Source organism: Athene cunicularia (assembly GCF_003259725.1).
Source record: "Athene cunicularia isolate RWA chromosome 12 unlocalized genomic scaffold, athCun1 chr12_part1, whole genome shotgun sequence".
NCBI classification, from domain to species: domain Eukaryota; kingdom Metazoa; phylum Chordata; class Aves; order Strigiformes; family Strigidae; genus Athene; species Athene cunicularia.
In genome coordinates this window covers 2,790,656-2,807,525 of record NW_020799116.1, presented here as the reverse complement: position 1 = coordinate 2,807,525, position 16,870 = coordinate 2,790,656, and the positions used below count along the sequence as shown (strand labels likewise).

General features: G+C 44.5%; 1 protein-coding gene across 5 annotated transcripts in view; it reads left to right on the top strand.

The window, feature by feature from the left end:
* GRIP2 (glutamate receptor interacting protein 2) overlaps positions 1-16,870 on the top strand; it is a 286,822-nt gene that overhangs the window by 142,724 nt on the left and 127,228 nt on the right. Inside the window, exon 1 of one of the 5 annotated variants that reach the window (XM_026857409.1) lies at positions 9,955-10,038. The exons of the other annotated variants lie outside the window; for them this stretch is intronic. Coding sequence (XP_026713210.1) covers positions 9,984-10,038 — 55 coding nt within the window. The 5' untranslated portion in view covers positions 9,955-9,983. Of the gene's footprint in view, positions 1-9,954; positions 10,039-16,870 lie in introns of those variants that run through there. 5 annotated transcript variants of the gene reach the window in all.

Below are 16,870 nucleotides of genomic sequence, written 5' to 3'. Positions count from 1 at the left end.
TACAGAGACGCAGCCCTGGCAGGCGAAGGAGATCAGGAGCTGCAGTGATCGCTGACGGGCCTCTCTAAGAGCTGGTCTTGTCCCACCTGATCCCTGAGGTGAAGACAAACATCTTCACATAGGTGCCTGGCCCAGAGCGGGACCACACCAACAAGAGTTCAGAACTGCATGGCCAGGCTGTCCAAAGGGTTTGGGTCCTTTAGGTGCCTCTGTGCCTGATGAAACTTGATAGCCTTTCAGAAATGTCTCATCATCAGGATTTGGGGGCTGGTACTCTGGATATCATGGAGCAAAGCTCATGAGAAACCTGTGGAGTGTCCTAGATCCTGGGTGGGGAAGGAGATGGAAAGAGCTGCAGGTGGTGGTGGAGGAGTTCCCCCTTGCTTGCTTAGGAAGAGGCACCTTTACCTCATGCCAGCAGAAGAGCAGCTGTCATAAGGCCCTCTGTCCCATCAACGGGGTGATTTTCACACAGCTTTTACACATTTTGTGATGACAGTTTGGTTTGTGGCAATTTATTGTCCTGCAGGTTTGTCTCCTCTGTTTATATCCCAGGGGTCTCATTGTACAGCAGTAAATCATTGCAAAGCTGATAGTTTAGTTTCCAGCCATAAATTCAGATGCTGGAAAAAAAAGATTTGTGTATTCCTATGCCTCTCTTCTTCGAATGTGGCTGTTCATAGAGCTCCGTGTACCCCCAGGTGTGAAGACTTTTGGTAGAAGCAGTGATAACTAAAATAGTGTCTTGAGGAACCTCTAAATAAAGGGTTGCTTATTTATATGGGAATGCAGGAGGTGAAGTGATTTGGACACAGCTGTATAGCAGGGAAGGGGTGAGACAGGAACGAGAAGATCCTTTTGGCGGAGCATCGGCACGAGGCTGGGTGTATGGGTGCTGTACTGTCTGGTCCTAGTCGTGGTCTGGGGACGGTGCTGGAGTACTGCACGCAGCAGTCAAGCAGTTGAGATCTAACCTGCTGTAGGTCCTGGGATGACTCTGAGACCTGGCACCGAGTGCTCTGCTAGTGGGAGCAGCATTGTTGCTGGTGGAAAGGGGAAAACCTAAGAGCAGGAGTTAATGTGTGGCTCTGATGAAGTTAGGGTTAATAGCATTGAGACAGGGATATTTGTAGATAAAGGCAGAGGATCCTGAGAAGGGCAGCAGGCTGGAGACCCTAATAATCTTCTCCCCATCTGTGCCCTACGGTAGTGAGCGCTCTGTAAATGAAGTGGTTATTAGCACTTATGCTCATGTCACAAGATATAAACTGGTCTGTTGAGATGGAAAGACTTGCCCTTTTTTGACCCTTTGAAGTGACTTCCCTTGTGGTGACCAGCAGAAGGAGAAAGCTGCTGTATTTCCTACGTGGAGCCTGGTGCCCTTTCAAAGCCCCAGCATCTCCAATCTCCCTTTTGGCTAACAGGGTCGTACAGTTGCATTATTTCTGGTGTCTCCTCCACTTGCACGTGCTATAGTGGCTGCAGAAAGGGGATTCCTGGTGTACACTGGAGATTCAAAGGTGATTAAAAGCTCACAAATGGTTATGGGATCTCTTAACTTCCAGCAGAGACAATTGTACAGAGAAAGCTTTTGATCAAACTGAATCAAATCATTGTAACCAAACACAAATTTTGCTGTAAAAATATTCTGTTTCAACTTTTTCAGCAATTAAACCCTTCCTCATCCAGACTGTTTGGTGCTAGAAATTAATTAGCTGATAATATTCTCTTTAGAATAAAGACAAATGTTTTCATATCTTTGCTGAAGGCTAATATTTGCAGGGAAAAAAAAAAAAAAAGTAGATGAGTTCCTTCAGTCTCTGTCATCTTGCCCCAATAAATATGTTTCCCTACTGTTAAGCTTTTCATAGCTTTCCATGAATTTGTGTGCCTTTTTCTCACCTTTCCTATAACACTAAGTGCTAGAGAACGGATAAATCAAAGCTGCAGGTTTCAGCCTTCAGAGGACTGGAGCGATCAGATTCAGTCCGGTCCTTCCATCTTGGGGTCACCTCTCATAAATGCCAAGGAAACGGGTAAGAGCGAAAATGTGTAATGGGACAAATGGTCTTTTTCTTCAAGAGCAAGTATGTGAATGCTCATATGGTTAGAGATGGTATCCACACCCCACTTGCTTATCAAGTAGTTGCAGAAGCCGGTGTAGTTTAGTCCTTTCTGCAGCTTCATCCTGAATTAGTCTGCCCATGAGACAAGCACAGGTGAGCCTGGAGGCCAACTGCTTGATTTCCTAGGGAAGCAGAGACACATGCTGAATTAACTTCTCAAAATACTTTTTTTTTTTTTTTTTTTTTTTTTCTTTTGAATAATAAAAATAAGCAAGTAAAGCCAGGCAGCACAGGAGTTTTGGAAAACTTTAGGCACCATCTTTCCTCTGACCAACCTGAAGCCCCACCTGTAGGGTGCATCAACACTGACTCTGGAACAAAGTGTTTTCCTGATTGTTCACCTGATGATGGAACCAATCCATTGATAAGAAAATGCCAATAGAGAGTGAGAGTTTCAGGCTCCCTGACTATAAAATGCAGCTTTGATGATGTTTTTAGACATCAGCATAAAATATAAGGTATAGACTGAATTGTAACCTTTGTGAAGGGCTGAGTTTGGTATTGCTATTTAGAGAAATGAACATGGCAATTCCTGGATGAGAGAAATGTAGGGTATTGGGGTAGGAAAGTACTTCAGAAATAAGGGTAGTAAATGAAGTCTGAACAGAGGAGAAATCAGAGGTGGAGTTCTCAAAGTCTCCCCTGGACGATAAAAGTAAATATCTTTCTTAACGGGAAGTAAGAAATTGATAGTGCTTTTCAAAATACCACCTGTCAGTGAGATTTCATCCATTTTTAATTATGCCATCATGATAATTACTACAATTTAGGCATTTCCCAAACAAGTCTCTAGGTAATTATGGGTGCAGTCAATTCTTGGAAGAGCAAGTGCTGGACCACCTCCACGATGGTGCAGCTCTGGGTCTGACAACCATAGGGGCAGGCAAAGCTGCACCTTCTGTCAAAAGGGGTAAGAAATTCAAGCCTTGTGTGAATGGAAAAATGCTTCAAGCGGGAAAAATTAATGATAAGCTTTCAGCTGGATGTATGCACTTAATTAAAGCTGGGCTCAGTTCCCTGCTCTGCTATTGGCTCCCAGTCCAATACTGGGCAAGCCACTGATGGGCAAGTTTTCTGCCAGAGTAAACTGGTGTGGCGGTTTTGCAGATGAGAAAGCAATGCCAGCTATATGCGGCAGTAGATGTGGTCATTAGATTTGATAGTGGACAAGGATAATTTAGCTTGATGTCCTGTAAAAACACAGGCCAAAACCTTCATCCATGTATCCCTAGTAACTTGGACAAGAGCAAGGCAAACCTTCTGGTTGGTTTTCTGGAAGGCCAGAACAGATAATGTGCTATTTTCCCCAAGTAATTTGTTCTTGTGAGCGAGACACCTTTACTGCTATCATTATGAAAAGGGCTTTGTCTGTAAGAGTTTAAAATTGGGAGAATTGTACTTCTCTTGTCCCATTCTTTCTCTTCTACTCAAACCGCACTTGGTGTGATACAGGAACATTTGTACAGTGCAGGCAAAATGCCCCCCCCCCCAGATGAGGTCTGTGTAAGCAACCTTAATATTGCTGTAGTGTGTTTAATGATAATAAAATTCAATTTCATGGGTCCTTAAGACCTCTTGAACACTCTGTTATTGATTAATAATCGTGTAACTTGGAACTTTCAATCCTTTGCTTAAAAAAGTCATTTTTTGCTGGGTGCTAAATATCAGTAATGAGTGTATCAGCACAAACAGGCTACTTAAAAATGTACATATATTTCCTAGCAGAAGCCGTACTGATTCTGCATGATTATTTTAAATTTCCCAGTATAGCATGTCTAAAGTGAGGCTCTTTAATTTCAAAGAGAAGCTGCGTGTTGCAGTGACCGCAGCTTTCCTGTCATCCTTCTGGGCCGGGAAGACGGACGATGCTCTGTAAGTAACAGCTAGATTTGTGTATTCCCTTTTAACTGCTCCCAGTTAAAGATTGCAGCTGGCACTTAAGCTGGGTAACGAGAACCTGCTTAAAAGGGAAATGACTTTTGCCCTTTGGCATCCTAACTCGTCTGGGGCTGTTACTAGCTAATTGCTTCATTAGCAGAACAACAACGTAAAATCCAGTGAGAAGGCTGTTGGGAGTACATCCAGCAGGGCGTAGCGTGACCTCTGTCTAGGCCAGCATCTGCAGTCGGCATTTGCAGGAGCCTTTCGTTCCTCTAAGTAAATTGGCAGTCAGAGCGAGTGGCAATACAGCACATGGAGATAAGACTGTTTTAATTTCTTGCTTCAGGAGACTCAGCTGTCTCCTTGGAAAGACTGATGCCTTGTCCATGGATTCGCAGATTGAGCAAACATACTGTACCATTTAATTATTAAAGAACAGCTTCAGCATTTCCTGGCAAAATAAACTGTGGTCTCAGGCTGATTCCGGCAACAGTGTTCCACCTGCAAGACCTTGCTTCTTACCATGGGCCATAGGCTGTACCACTTTGGTCACTACTCTTTGGGATAATACAGCTCTCCTAACCCCATTTCCAAATACATTCAATATTTTCTTGCAATTCAGTAGCTGCTGTTATTTACTACTGTTGCAGCAACATTTCCAAGTAGGGACCTGCTCTTTGTTGTGCAAAAGCAGGAAAAAAGATGGGTTGAGCATCCAGCACCTGAGCTTTTGGTTTGCTGTGGATGCTAAGACTGCAGCATCACTACTGAAATACTACCAGAGAAGAATATAAGAATACTTTTACACATGAATTGTCGAGATATTCTTGTCAGCTGATAAAATAATTATAGGAGGAGATGCCTTAGTAATACTGATAGGGTTCAAGAAACTAAAAAAAGGAACATAGATGTGAATGTTTAAATTAGCTGCCTTCTTAGCTTTGGGACATAATCCAAATGCCATTCACCCAGTTGAATTGCAGAAAAGTGCCCATAAAATCCTACACATTCAGCCTTCCTGCCAATCTGGGGTGTGAATTATGGAGAGGACAACTAGGCAGACATCATCAGCATATAGCTCTCATCCCTAGCCTTCAAACCATCTTCCTTGAATTCTAGCCTCAGTCTAATCTAGATACAAATCATTACCATCTCTGTGGTTTAGGTTGGAGGTGCAGTCCCCATGAGTGTTACTTTTGAAACTCTGGGACTGTGGTGCTTATTCCTGGTATCAGCAAACGCACTGGTGAGAACTGGGCATTTCTCCAAAGAACCTCTTGCTGGTTTCTTGCAGCAGATGCTACAGAGGGTCGAGGGGCTGGAGAAGTTCTAATTCGGGGAAATATAATTGCACATAGCCAAAAATGAAACGTGGCATTTCTCATGAGGTGGCCTTCTGTGAAGCTGGTGAGTTTGTAAGAAGTTGCACAGGATGCTCAGAGCATGTGTCAGAGAAGTCACCTGTGGATGCAGAAAATACGTAGGGCTTTCAAAATACCAAGGTCGAAGGTTAGTGACTGAAGCCGCTTTGTCTACATAGCTGAACACAGTTTCATGACAGACTGTCACCTTCATAAGTTATTGTCAGGGTAATTAAACCTAATAGGGCCACATCAAACTTTCCCCCCTGATGTTACTCCATTGGAGGCTGTGGCATCGCACAGGGGAAAGCTGTAGCCACAGTAATTAGGACCAGGGAAGGTACTTGTAAAGCATAATTTAGACCATTTCCTTTTGGGAATTGTCTACTAATTGAGCGTGGTTTCAGTGAAACTGTTCCTCATTCACGTTGTCGCTGGGATCATTTATTAAGGGTAATCAGTTAAAGCAGTACAAGTGTCAGTGTGGGCAGAGCATCTTCTCCCAAGCCTTTGTTACTGACAATGTCATCACACAAGGATAAAGAAGTTCAGCCTGGCTTTGCCAAGCTGTCAGTGTGACCCCCCGCCCTGAACTAACAGCATTTGTTAGCAGCGTATTAGATTTAACAGGCACCAACAGGCAATAAACTTGGAACCTGGGGTCTGTTCAGTTGCTCTGGGAAGGGGGTGAGCACTTTCTGGCTACCCTGGTGCTGCTCTGTTTTACACAGAGGATACGGGCGTTTCGGGGGGAATTCACCCATCAGGAGGGGGAGCTTCATCACTGCTACACAGAATCCCATGGGACTACGGATATCTGATTTTTATAGATCAGCTCATCCTGAGTTTGGTTCAAGGCATTACTGTATTGGATTTGTTGTTTCAGCATTGATCTGACTTCCTTATCTAAGGCAGACTTTTTGTCTCCAAGTGCTTTAATGCCACATTTGGCCACTGTAATTTGCTGCTGTAGCTCTCAAAGAGCTCCCGAGCTCTTAGGGGGAGATCCGTTGCCTGCTAATTGCAATGGCTTGTCTGTAGCATACGCCATGGCATGAATATTTTTGAGGGATACCTTCAGTCTGTTGTTGGCCAGTCTGTGTGATGTATTTTTACTGGACTAATTATCCAACAGAATCTATTTGCCAAGGACAAGATTTAACAAAGGGCTGTAGTACAAAGGCAGGTTTTTCATAGCTTTTGTTACTGATACCTGAAATTATTCCAATGAGAAGTTACTGATATGCTATTTGTAGAGCAAAACCATCTATAGTGAACTTTGTTTATTTTGTTTTCTTTTTTAAATGGAAGATGTACACTGGTTAGCTAGTTTAATGTAGTGTAATCTATAGTGATGATAAGAAGCCTGTCAGCGCACTATCTGGTAATATCTGTTTTTACTTTTTGCAGACAATGTGCAAATACAAAATGGAGGGGGGGGCGGGGGGGGGAAAGGCAGCTGCCTTTCCATAGAAATCTGAAGTTTTCTCCCCAGAACACGTTTTATGTGTCTGCCCACTGGCTGTACCTCTAGTCATACAGAACTGAAGCATATATAAAGTTAGGGTGGAACGTCCTTTAAACTGATGAAGAGAAGATGAAAATAATCTGAACAAATTCACAAAGGCAGTATTTGTAACATTAAAGCATTCAACTATAACTGTACCTGTTAGTAAGGAAATATTGCCTTTTAAAATATGTTTTAGTACAGTGTGTAATTTTCAGGATAGGTATTAGACACATGGGATTTTGCATTACTATTCCTGAGAAAGGAAACAAGCTGTATGGCAACTTCAAGGAAAACTAATTTAATGTGAGCTCTACTTTTGGTAGTTTCTGCTCCTTTAATTTTGTTCTGATACATATTTTAAAATATTTACACGAATAGACAACTGTTCCTTACCATTTCTCTACAGTCTGCTATAGAAAAAGTGTAAGCATTGCCAGACAGATAAACAAGCAGTACATACATATATTCTGAATACTGTATATTAATTAATCACATGGTGTTTTGCTTTATTTATCTGAAACTTGGTGTATATCTATTTTCATTATCCTCTTGCTTTATTTGGAATGGATTCTATGGCTTGGCAGAGCCACTTCAAATACCAGACATGATAAATGGTAATAGATTTCCCATTATACAAATGCTTTTTTATCCTCTTAGTTTAATTGCTGCATTTCTCACTCCTTGTATTGTGTGCTCTTGATGACCAGTGTCCCCACAGTCATTTCCTTAGCTGAAATGAGGATTAGATTTATATGCAGGAGAGCTGAAAACACACTTGTTTCAGTATCAAAGAGAAACAGCTGTGTTTTGTTTGCGACTGGAATTTCCTCAGAGGTAAAACCAATTGTCTTGGGACATACAGGCAATTCCTCTGGCTAAAGAAGTTCACTGAGCCTCTCAGAGGAGGGTAAACTGGATCTTAATATTCATGTCTATGTCTGAATATGCTTAAATCCCAGTGATGAACCTAGAGAGAGGATGAAATGGCATAGTTCCTCTAGCAGTTATTTGTGACTGGCACTTCAGCACCATGAAAACAGGCAAAATCTGGTGCAAAATGATATTTTGATTGGGAAAACTGTTAAGTTCCTCTGCTACAGCTCCAGAAAAATTAATTGGAGATGCATGTGCTCAGTAGAGGTAGGAAAAGAAAAGGCAACCTGGACAGAGCAAGCAGCTGTCCACGGGGAGCTGCGGTTCAGCTTGGGGACTGTCTCAGAAACTGAACATCTGGGGCTCTGTGTCATCTGAGCAGCCCCCTTGTGCTCTCAGCAGTTACAGAAGCAGGAGGAGAAGCCCTGTGGCCTGGCCCCATCCCTCAACCCATCATCAGCCCCACGTGCATGTTTCTCACGCAATGCAAACACGCTCAGGCTTTTCATCTTGTGTACAAGGCTTTAAATACATACATCTAAATTTATCAATACTTGATACACATGTGCACACGTGTCAATGCTTTCAATTCTCTATAATAACGAAAACAAGATGGAGCCAAGAAGAAAATCTCTCGTGCTGTTATGTAAAGATTGATCTCTCAGGCATTGAGTTTCGAGGGTCTGTAATTGGAATTCTTGAATTTGAAATTCAGTGTTAGCTCCTCTGGGATTGCCATTTATGCTGTGCTGCTAACGCTGCCACTCGTTCAAAGCAGCTCTCTTTTAGCCTTTTCCTTGCCGGAAAGCTTTCTGGGTCAATCTGTGTTACGTTTTCCTTTGAATTTACCAAACTGTGCATGAGTCCTTGCAGCCTAAAAAGTGGGAGAGTAACCCTAGTAATTAAGTTCAGAGACTCAGTGCTGAGATCAGACATCGGAGATTGGATTATTCTGTGTCACGTCTCTAAGGGGCCTCCTGAAAAGATGCACCATGTTGCTGCCTGCAGCAGTTGGTCTGTGGAAACAATCTGTGACCTCTTAAGTCATCTGTGGATCAGCAGAAATGTTGGCTAGGGAAGGTGCTCGGAGATTTTGTGTTGGTAAACTCCCATCTATTGAGAGCAGCCTTTAGCCCTCAGGTAAGGGGGCCTACTTCTGTAAACCTGGAGTTTCCCTGTGAGTTTGGGATAGATAGGGATAGAATGGTTTGGGTTGGAAGGGACCTTACAGATCATCCAGTTCCAAACTCCTGCCATGGGCAGGGCCACCTTCCACTAGCCCAGGTTGCCCAAAGCCCCATCCAACCTGGCCTTGAACCCTTCCAGGGAGGGGGCAGCCACAGCTGCTCTGGGCAACCTGTGCCAGGGCCTCACCCCCTCACAGTAAGGAATTTCTTCCTTATATCTAACCTAAATCTACCCTCTTACAGTTTAAAACCGTTCCCCCTCATTCTCTCCCTTCACCCCTGATCAAGGGTCTCTCCCCCCTTTCCCGCAGCCCCTTTCAGCCCTGGGGGCCACTCTAAGGTCTCCCCAGAGCCTTCTCTTCTCCAGCTGAACCCCCCAACTCTCTCAGCCTGTCCTCACAGGGGGGTGCTCCAGTCCCCCCAGCATTGTCGTGGCCTCCTCTGGCCAGGGTTTCTGCAGACACAAAAAGGTTTTTTTTCAGAAAAATTTCTTTAGCAGGATTTAACATTGCTGAGGCTGTTGTCAGCACATAGCCCCATGGCATGTGCACTGGTGCTGGGTTTCTGGTGAACTGGTCCCATAAAATTGAGGGCTTTTATCTCCTTTGCTTTGGTAAACTCTGGATTAGCTTTCTGGTGAAATGTAAGGATGCACCCTTAAGTGCTAAGGTAAAACATTACTTTGCAAATTAATATGTTAATATATTACCAGATTCCCAGCCCTTAACAGCAGGAGACTGGTGATAGGTTTATAAACATCAATGAGTGATTTTATTCATCCGGACAAGATAACGAGACAAAACAGCCCCCCACTGAAAGTTCTGGCAGAAAGGATCCGTGTCCCCTCTAGCTGTGTCTTTGCCATCCTCCCCCCAAAACCCCTTCCTTCTCACTCCCTCTGCCACTACATAAAGCACGACTCTGTTTCACGGTAATCATAAATTAATTTCGAGGCAGCAGCCCCTCGCAGAGCCAGGCAGAGGTGCGGAGGGAGAAGCGGCACAGAGCCATGTGAGCGGAGCGCTGGAGGCTGCGGTCGGGGAAGATGTTTGCTGTTTCACTCAAGTGTCGGCTTGGGGTGGTGAGACGGAGGAATAAAGGTACGATGAGAGCGGAGCGGTTCGCTCCTATCCGCGAGAGGGGCTTGGAGGGGACTCGTTTGAACATTTCCTTAGCTGGGCAGGAGGAAAAAAGCTCCATGGTCTGTGACTGATTTTCATTCTTGATGTGCATTGGTGGGGGAGACTAGGATTATTTTACTTTTTTGCACGTCTCATATTTTTCAGAGGTTGGATTTTATTTCCCTGATGATTCTCTGGATTTTTATTCTATCTATCTGCCATGGTTATTATTGCAGTAAAGTAGTTTTAGGTGTGCCTCAGAGTCTCACAAGGTTTTCCTTCTCCCATGCGGGAGCAGTTACTTTGCAGGGAGAGGCATTTGGGTGTTCGCTGGACTCCAGCAGACTGTTCGGGAGTCCTGATGTCTGTCCCTCCCCGCCCTCCTTCCAGGAGGGGAGTGGGTTGAAAGGATGAGAAACCTGGGAGGATAACAGGGAGAAAACCAAACTTTGAGAAGATTTGAGGAGCAGTAAAATTTTAAGTATATCTCTGAGTAAATTAATCTGAGACAGGACAGAGTTTCTGTTCTCGTAGTCCTGCAGAGCTGCATGCGATAAGGGTTTTTTTGTGCTGAACTGTGATCCCGGGGTCCCTTGCTCCTGGTTTAGTTTTATGAGTGTTAGATGGTCTCTGAACTTCCATGGCAGAGGTTGCTGTGGCAGCAGAGCTCCCTGCTCACGGTCCAGTTGCTGCTGCCTTTGGTTTCTGAGAGGTTTGCATTTCAATGGGGCCTGGAGCCCTTGCTAACGGCTGGGAGCTCTGCCCTCCTGTGCAAGCCCTTACTGCCAACAGCATTCCTGCAGCAGATCAAAGTCCTTTGGTGTAAAGGAAGACGACCTGCATTTTTATAGGGACCTCTAAAGAACAACAGCTTTTAGGGGCTCAGCCTAACTTGGATATTATTGATTTCAGACTTCACTGAATACATAAATTCAGCTGTTAGCCTCACTTAAGGGGAGAGAGACTTACTTGCTGGTGCAGGGATCTGTGTGTTGACGCATGGGAACTCTGTCTCAGGACACTGGCAGGTACAAAACTTTGGCAGCAAATGGCAGTGCATGTGTTTCTGAGGAGGGCTAGACCTTATTCCTGTGTGTGACTTGCCTAGTAAGTAAAATTTGCTTAGATCAAGGTCACAATTCTATGGGACAGACCTGAGTATAGAGCAGGAGCCTGAGGGCTGCTACACTTGGCATCGGTTACTGGGGTGCTGAGAGGGAGCATGTGGGTTATGGTTGCCTCACCAGGCTCTTTCCTCTGGTGAGGGCACAGGCAGTGCCAGGCACGCACAGGTGTCAGCGAGAGGGTCTCTGTGCTCTTCGCTGCACAGAAGGGAACGTTCACCCTGGCATTACCTTCCTGCTGTGGCAGACTCAGGGCTGAGCTTATTTCAGATGCATGAATTTGTATTTGGCATCACTTCCTTTTGACACTTTATGCTGATGTTTCTTTGTTTCTTCTCTGCCCTGGTTTGGAGGTTTCATGGGTTTCTCTCTGCACTGGAATGAGTTTTGTGTTCTCAATCAAACAGCGTGGCACAGGCAGGATTCCCACCTTCTAGAGTGATGCCTGGAAGTGCTGGGATAAAACACAGCCCTGAGGTCCTTTTTAGTGGGGAGATACCAGGAGGTTTGTTGCCTTGTTAGTTTTTCCAGTTCTTTTCCCTGGCATGCTTTTTTGGTCTAGCATCCTGAAGGAATTGGTAAAAAATGTTGTATCATGAGGGATTTTTTCTTATGCAGCTTTCCAGGGAAGTTCAAAGACTGTTCTGACACAAGTAGAGTAAGTGCCTGCAAAACACTATGAAAATGCAGCCTGAGGTTGTAATGAAGGTTAAAAAAGTGTTATCCTTGTACTACCTGATAAAGTTTCAGTGGCTTTGGTTGAAATATTTAGAATTTACTTAGATCACCTGCATTTCTTAGTGACATTTAAATGAGCGAATCACTAATCCAGTGCTAAATTGTACTGCTTTGATCAAGGATTAAACTGAGCTGGAATTGGCTTTTGGGACTAGGGCTTTGAAATGAACAGCCAGAGACAGATGTTATTACTTGTCTTCTATATTTTGGGACAACTGATGTTTAAAGTATGCCCCCAAAAGAATGAGGAAAAATAAACGATGCCTAGGCACTGTTGTTGTCAGAATGAGCCCATCATGACTGGGCAGCAACCAAGGATGGGAGCTGATAGAAATTATGCTTGTGAGTAATGAGCTCCACTGCATTTCCCATCAGTAAATGCTCAAAACCAAACTAGCTATCTGTTGCATCCTGGGAGATGGTCAGGCCTGGGAAAAACATTTGTTATTTGGCACTAAAAATATCAACCACCTTTGGAAGAGAGAAAGGAAGATATAGCGAAGGGGTTGCATTTGTGAAAGAGGCGCAGATACCCCAGCTCAGGTATCTGTCTGTCCTCTGGTCCAGGCATTTATGTGACCCCGTGTCCCAAAACCGTGCTGGGCTCTGCCTGAGTCTCCAGCTGGATGCTTGCTTGGGGAGATACCCCGTCTGCTCAGAGTTAATTGTAAGGTAATATGTTCAAATCTCAACTATAGTGGCTGCTGTTAGGTTTATGTAGTTTTAAGCTTAAACATCCTCACGGAAATGAGGATTAATCTCCCTGTACTAATTGCTACTCTCTGCTTCATAACAGACTCCTTTCCACAGGCTGGCACTTTTTCTTAGGTAAGCTTTCCCCAGCTCCCTTCTTTCTGCTGCATTTTCATTTTCTTCCCTCAAACTCCAGCTGCCCCCTCCCCAGCTAATCCCCTCACTTCAGAGAGAATTTCTTGCTGTCAGTCCTCTTGGATTCCTGCTTTTCTTTTCTTGTTGAGCCCTTGAGCTTTTCCTGGCATGGGGAACCTTCATAGTTAATCTGGCAGGCATTCATTTGGCTGGCCAGGGACAGGCAGGGTCTTCCCTGCCTGCAGCTCAGCTGCTGCCTTTGGCCATCACCGGCTCATACAGCCATAGGGCTCCTCTCTCCTCTTCAAGGTCCCTTGATCCTCCACAGAAGGTGCTGTTGAAAACCCCAGGGGAAAACAGTCCCTTGTCCAATACAATAATTAAACTTTCCTCCATATTAGTGATGACATTAGCAAATTCTGTGGCTGTCACGTAGCAAATGTCTGTGTGAGGGGTCGCTGCCCCCTGTGCCTTTGGTACTGCTGTGCATCCCGCTGCCGTGATTTCTGTATGGCTGTGTCTGATGTTCAGCTGAGCTCAAATTGGACTATTTGGAGAGTGGTGGTTGGCTTCCCTGCTAGCCCCCAATTACTGCAGCAAATCAACTGTATTTTATAAATAAGTAAACAGAAGCGGTGGAGATCCTAAATCATTAAGCAAATACATGTGTCGGCCTGAAAAGTAGCAAATGAGGCAATTTAAAGGTGCCCTCACCGTTTCTTCTGCTTCCCAAAGCCCGCAGCCCCAGGTAAGTGAATTCTCTGCAAGAGCTGGTGAAGACCAGGAGCTGCCTGAGCCCCACCAGCAGCACACACTGAGAGGCCTAGACCCCCCTGCTGCGGCAGAAGAAAAAGCTTGGTTCCTTGGTTTGAGATGCTCAAACTTAGAGCTTGTTTATTTTTGTCCAGTCTAATTCTTCCCAGTGTGTGGTGTGAGTGATGCCAGAGTAATAAAAGTTATTTTGCTGTTCCTTTGTCAAAAGCTGTCATTTGGAACATGCTAGACATCAAAATTTGTAAAAGAAAATACACATACTGCTTTCCTTTTACTTACCTCTATGTTTTTCAGCCTTTTAAGCTCCACCAAATCATGTTTACTACTGGTTTTTTTTTCTTTTTCTGGTTGGACTAGGTGCTTCCTTTTCCTTTTTGTTCTTCTTCTCTTGTGTCTGAATGGGAACGGAGAAAATAAGTAAGCAAAGAAAAAACACTCTGAAAACTGACTAGAAGAATGTGTTCAGAAAAACTCTTAAGTATCTTGAGATTTGCTATAAAATTATCAGTTTTAGCATGGCAGCTTTTATACTGAAATCCAGATTTTCAAAGATATCATGTTTGTACTAGTAGGTGTCCTGACTTGTCCTTTAGACAGAAGTTACTACATCCTGTTTGCTGTAGAAAGATGTTCAGTTTTATTTCCATGTTTTTGTTGTCAACTGTGTCATGGAAATTAATCCCAGCAATTGGGAACAAGGTCTCATGCCGTGTCGCCTTGTTTGCTGTACAGGAATATCTCACCATAAAGCATCCTGGCTGTGTTTCAGAGCAGGGAGCATTTCTGTGACTGGATTTCTGTTACCGAAAGATTTGCTTCCAGCAGATAAACAAGAAGTGTTTTGGATGTCTTGCTGACAAGGGGGAAAAAAAAAAAAAAGTGGGTAAGCAGGTAAACTTTCCATCCTGTGGTGTCATGTCAAGTCCAGGGCACTGCACAGCAAAGTGTTGAGTGGAAAGTCCTATAGAGCATCTATTCCTGGAGGAGGCAGCAGTCTATTACTGCATTTATCCTCCAGGCCTCCACTAGCCAGTAAAACAAAGCAGTTTTTATTTAGTAGATGGGCAGCCAGCGCACAGAGACGTCGGACTTCTCCCCAAAATGCAGCCATGGTGCAGAGGTTGATCCCGTGGTCTCGGAAACATAAGGCTGAGCACAATATCCCTCGCTTGGCCACCTTTTCTTTAAGATGATGGTTGCCTCCTAGGATTTATCCTCACCCGCATGTTTCATAGTGGAAGACATCTCGGAGGCTGCTGCAGTGAATATTTATGGGGTTGTTCCTTTTGCAGCATTGAAAGCCGGGCACTGGTGAACACAGAAAAGCCCAAACCACTGAGCTGGCAACGGCTGTGATTCCTCTTCTGTCAGCGTGGCTACGCTTCAGCCCTTTCTGTAACTCATTAATAACTTATGATTTGGCATGTTTTATTTATGTCTCCTAATGAAGCCCATTTTTCAGCCTGATCCCGTAGCATCCCAGGTGACTCTCACCTGCTGTCAGCCCTGTGCGGCTCCTTTGGCCACAGCTCATCCCTCATCTTCCTCTGGGCTCCAGCGGCAGAGAGGATATTGGTCTCTTAGGGGGGTAATTGAATGAAAAAGGGCCCTTGCAGCCCAGAGGCAGGTGATAAATCCTTGCAGGGAAGCTGGTGTGCAAGACAGCATGTCCATGGTGGCATTAACCCTTCCTTCTGGAAAGGTAGACATGTGTTGGTATCCCAAGGGCAAATCCTACCCAGATCCCACACCTGTGCTTTGGTTGCAACAGGAATGAAAGCCCCCCGTGCCTTGCTGTGAGTACATCACTCCAGTGTGGTTCCACTGGCCCATGCGACAGGCGTGTGTCCCTTTGCTGCCATGCATGGTGAGTCTGGGCTCTTTCTGGAGTGGGCTGGAAAATTTGTTGTGCCTAGCTGTAAGCTACTATAAAAAAGGGGTGAATTCCTTGTTCTTCTCGCGCATGCCTGTGCATCCTTTCTGGTTTGCATTTAAAACCATGTGGGGTGTTGTTTTGATTATTAAAGCTAGAAAAAGGGTGGCAGGGGTGTCTCTTCCATTTATGTTATTGGGATTAACAATTTGTGTGTGCTGGGGGTTTTCATGGGCACTCAGTTTTTCTACAACAACTATGCCAGCTGTCCTATTTGAGACTCTTGGGAAAAGCCCAGGATGGCAAAAGCAGGCACTGGGGAACGTCAGTCTTAATGTGTGCTGGCAACGCTCGAGGGAGCCCTGGGATGGGAACAGGAAGACAACACTGTGGGTCAGCATTGGAACAGTGCTGGCAGAGCCACAGCAAAATGAAAAGTTAGCTTTTTAGACTAACCTGATTCCTTTATGTATGGTGGGGATAGGGTTTTCCAATAAGTGGCTGGTATTTAGGTGGCTAAAGGTATAGATAGCTGCTTATTGAAAAAAGCCAAACCAAACAAACCAAAAAAAATGAAGAAAAAAATCCCCAAGCTCCCTAAATATTTTCACTGCCTGATCTGTTTTGATTTCACAGCCTCTTGGTGAGACAAATGGACTTGCAGGCAAAAGAGGTGTTTCCAGCAAAGCTGTGTGAAGCTGGCAGAGGGGTTTCTGTGCCTTGCACAAAGGCATTTCCCACCATCTCCTGATGACCAGCAGTTTCAAGAATTGGGAGGGAGATTTCTAAAAGTAGCTAGGAATTAACACCTTCTTAATTCCAATAGAAGCTAGGAGCCTAGACAGACTTGGAAAGCTGTTCTTGATGCCCAAGACACAAAAACATCCCACCCACATATCTCTGTTTCTTTAAACATCTCACTAACTGGGAAAATCCGATTCTTCAGCTTTTTTCCCCCTTTATCCCAACCAAGAACTTTTTGGTTGAATGGCTTGTCTCTAAACTTTTTTTTTTTTTTTTTGGTCAAGATGAGTATTTTCATCAGAAAAGGCTCTAAGGCTCTTCTTTTCCCAGGGAATACATACATAATGGATTTTTTTTTTTTTAAATAAATAAGACTACTTGTTGGGGTTCTGACACTCTCTCTAGAGTTTGTGAGCTGAGGGAGTGATCTGTACATGCTATTACTGTGCTGAGTAAATGGCACCAGACCGCAGCTCTTGTTGGCAAGGAGTGACTTAGAGTTCCCAAATGATGCGGAGAACCCCTTGCATAGACAGCCCATCCCCTTGCTGCTGAAGCAGGACTGCTGCACTGTGTCATGGGGTGGCACTGGGAGGACAGACCTGCATCCCAATTCCCACTCTCCATCACCAGATTTTGCTGTTTAATTAAGAGCCGTGTGATGTTCTTGGGGTTTTAACCGCTGGGGTCATTGGATGTGGGGAGACAACATTTCCATCTCTTGTGGTGG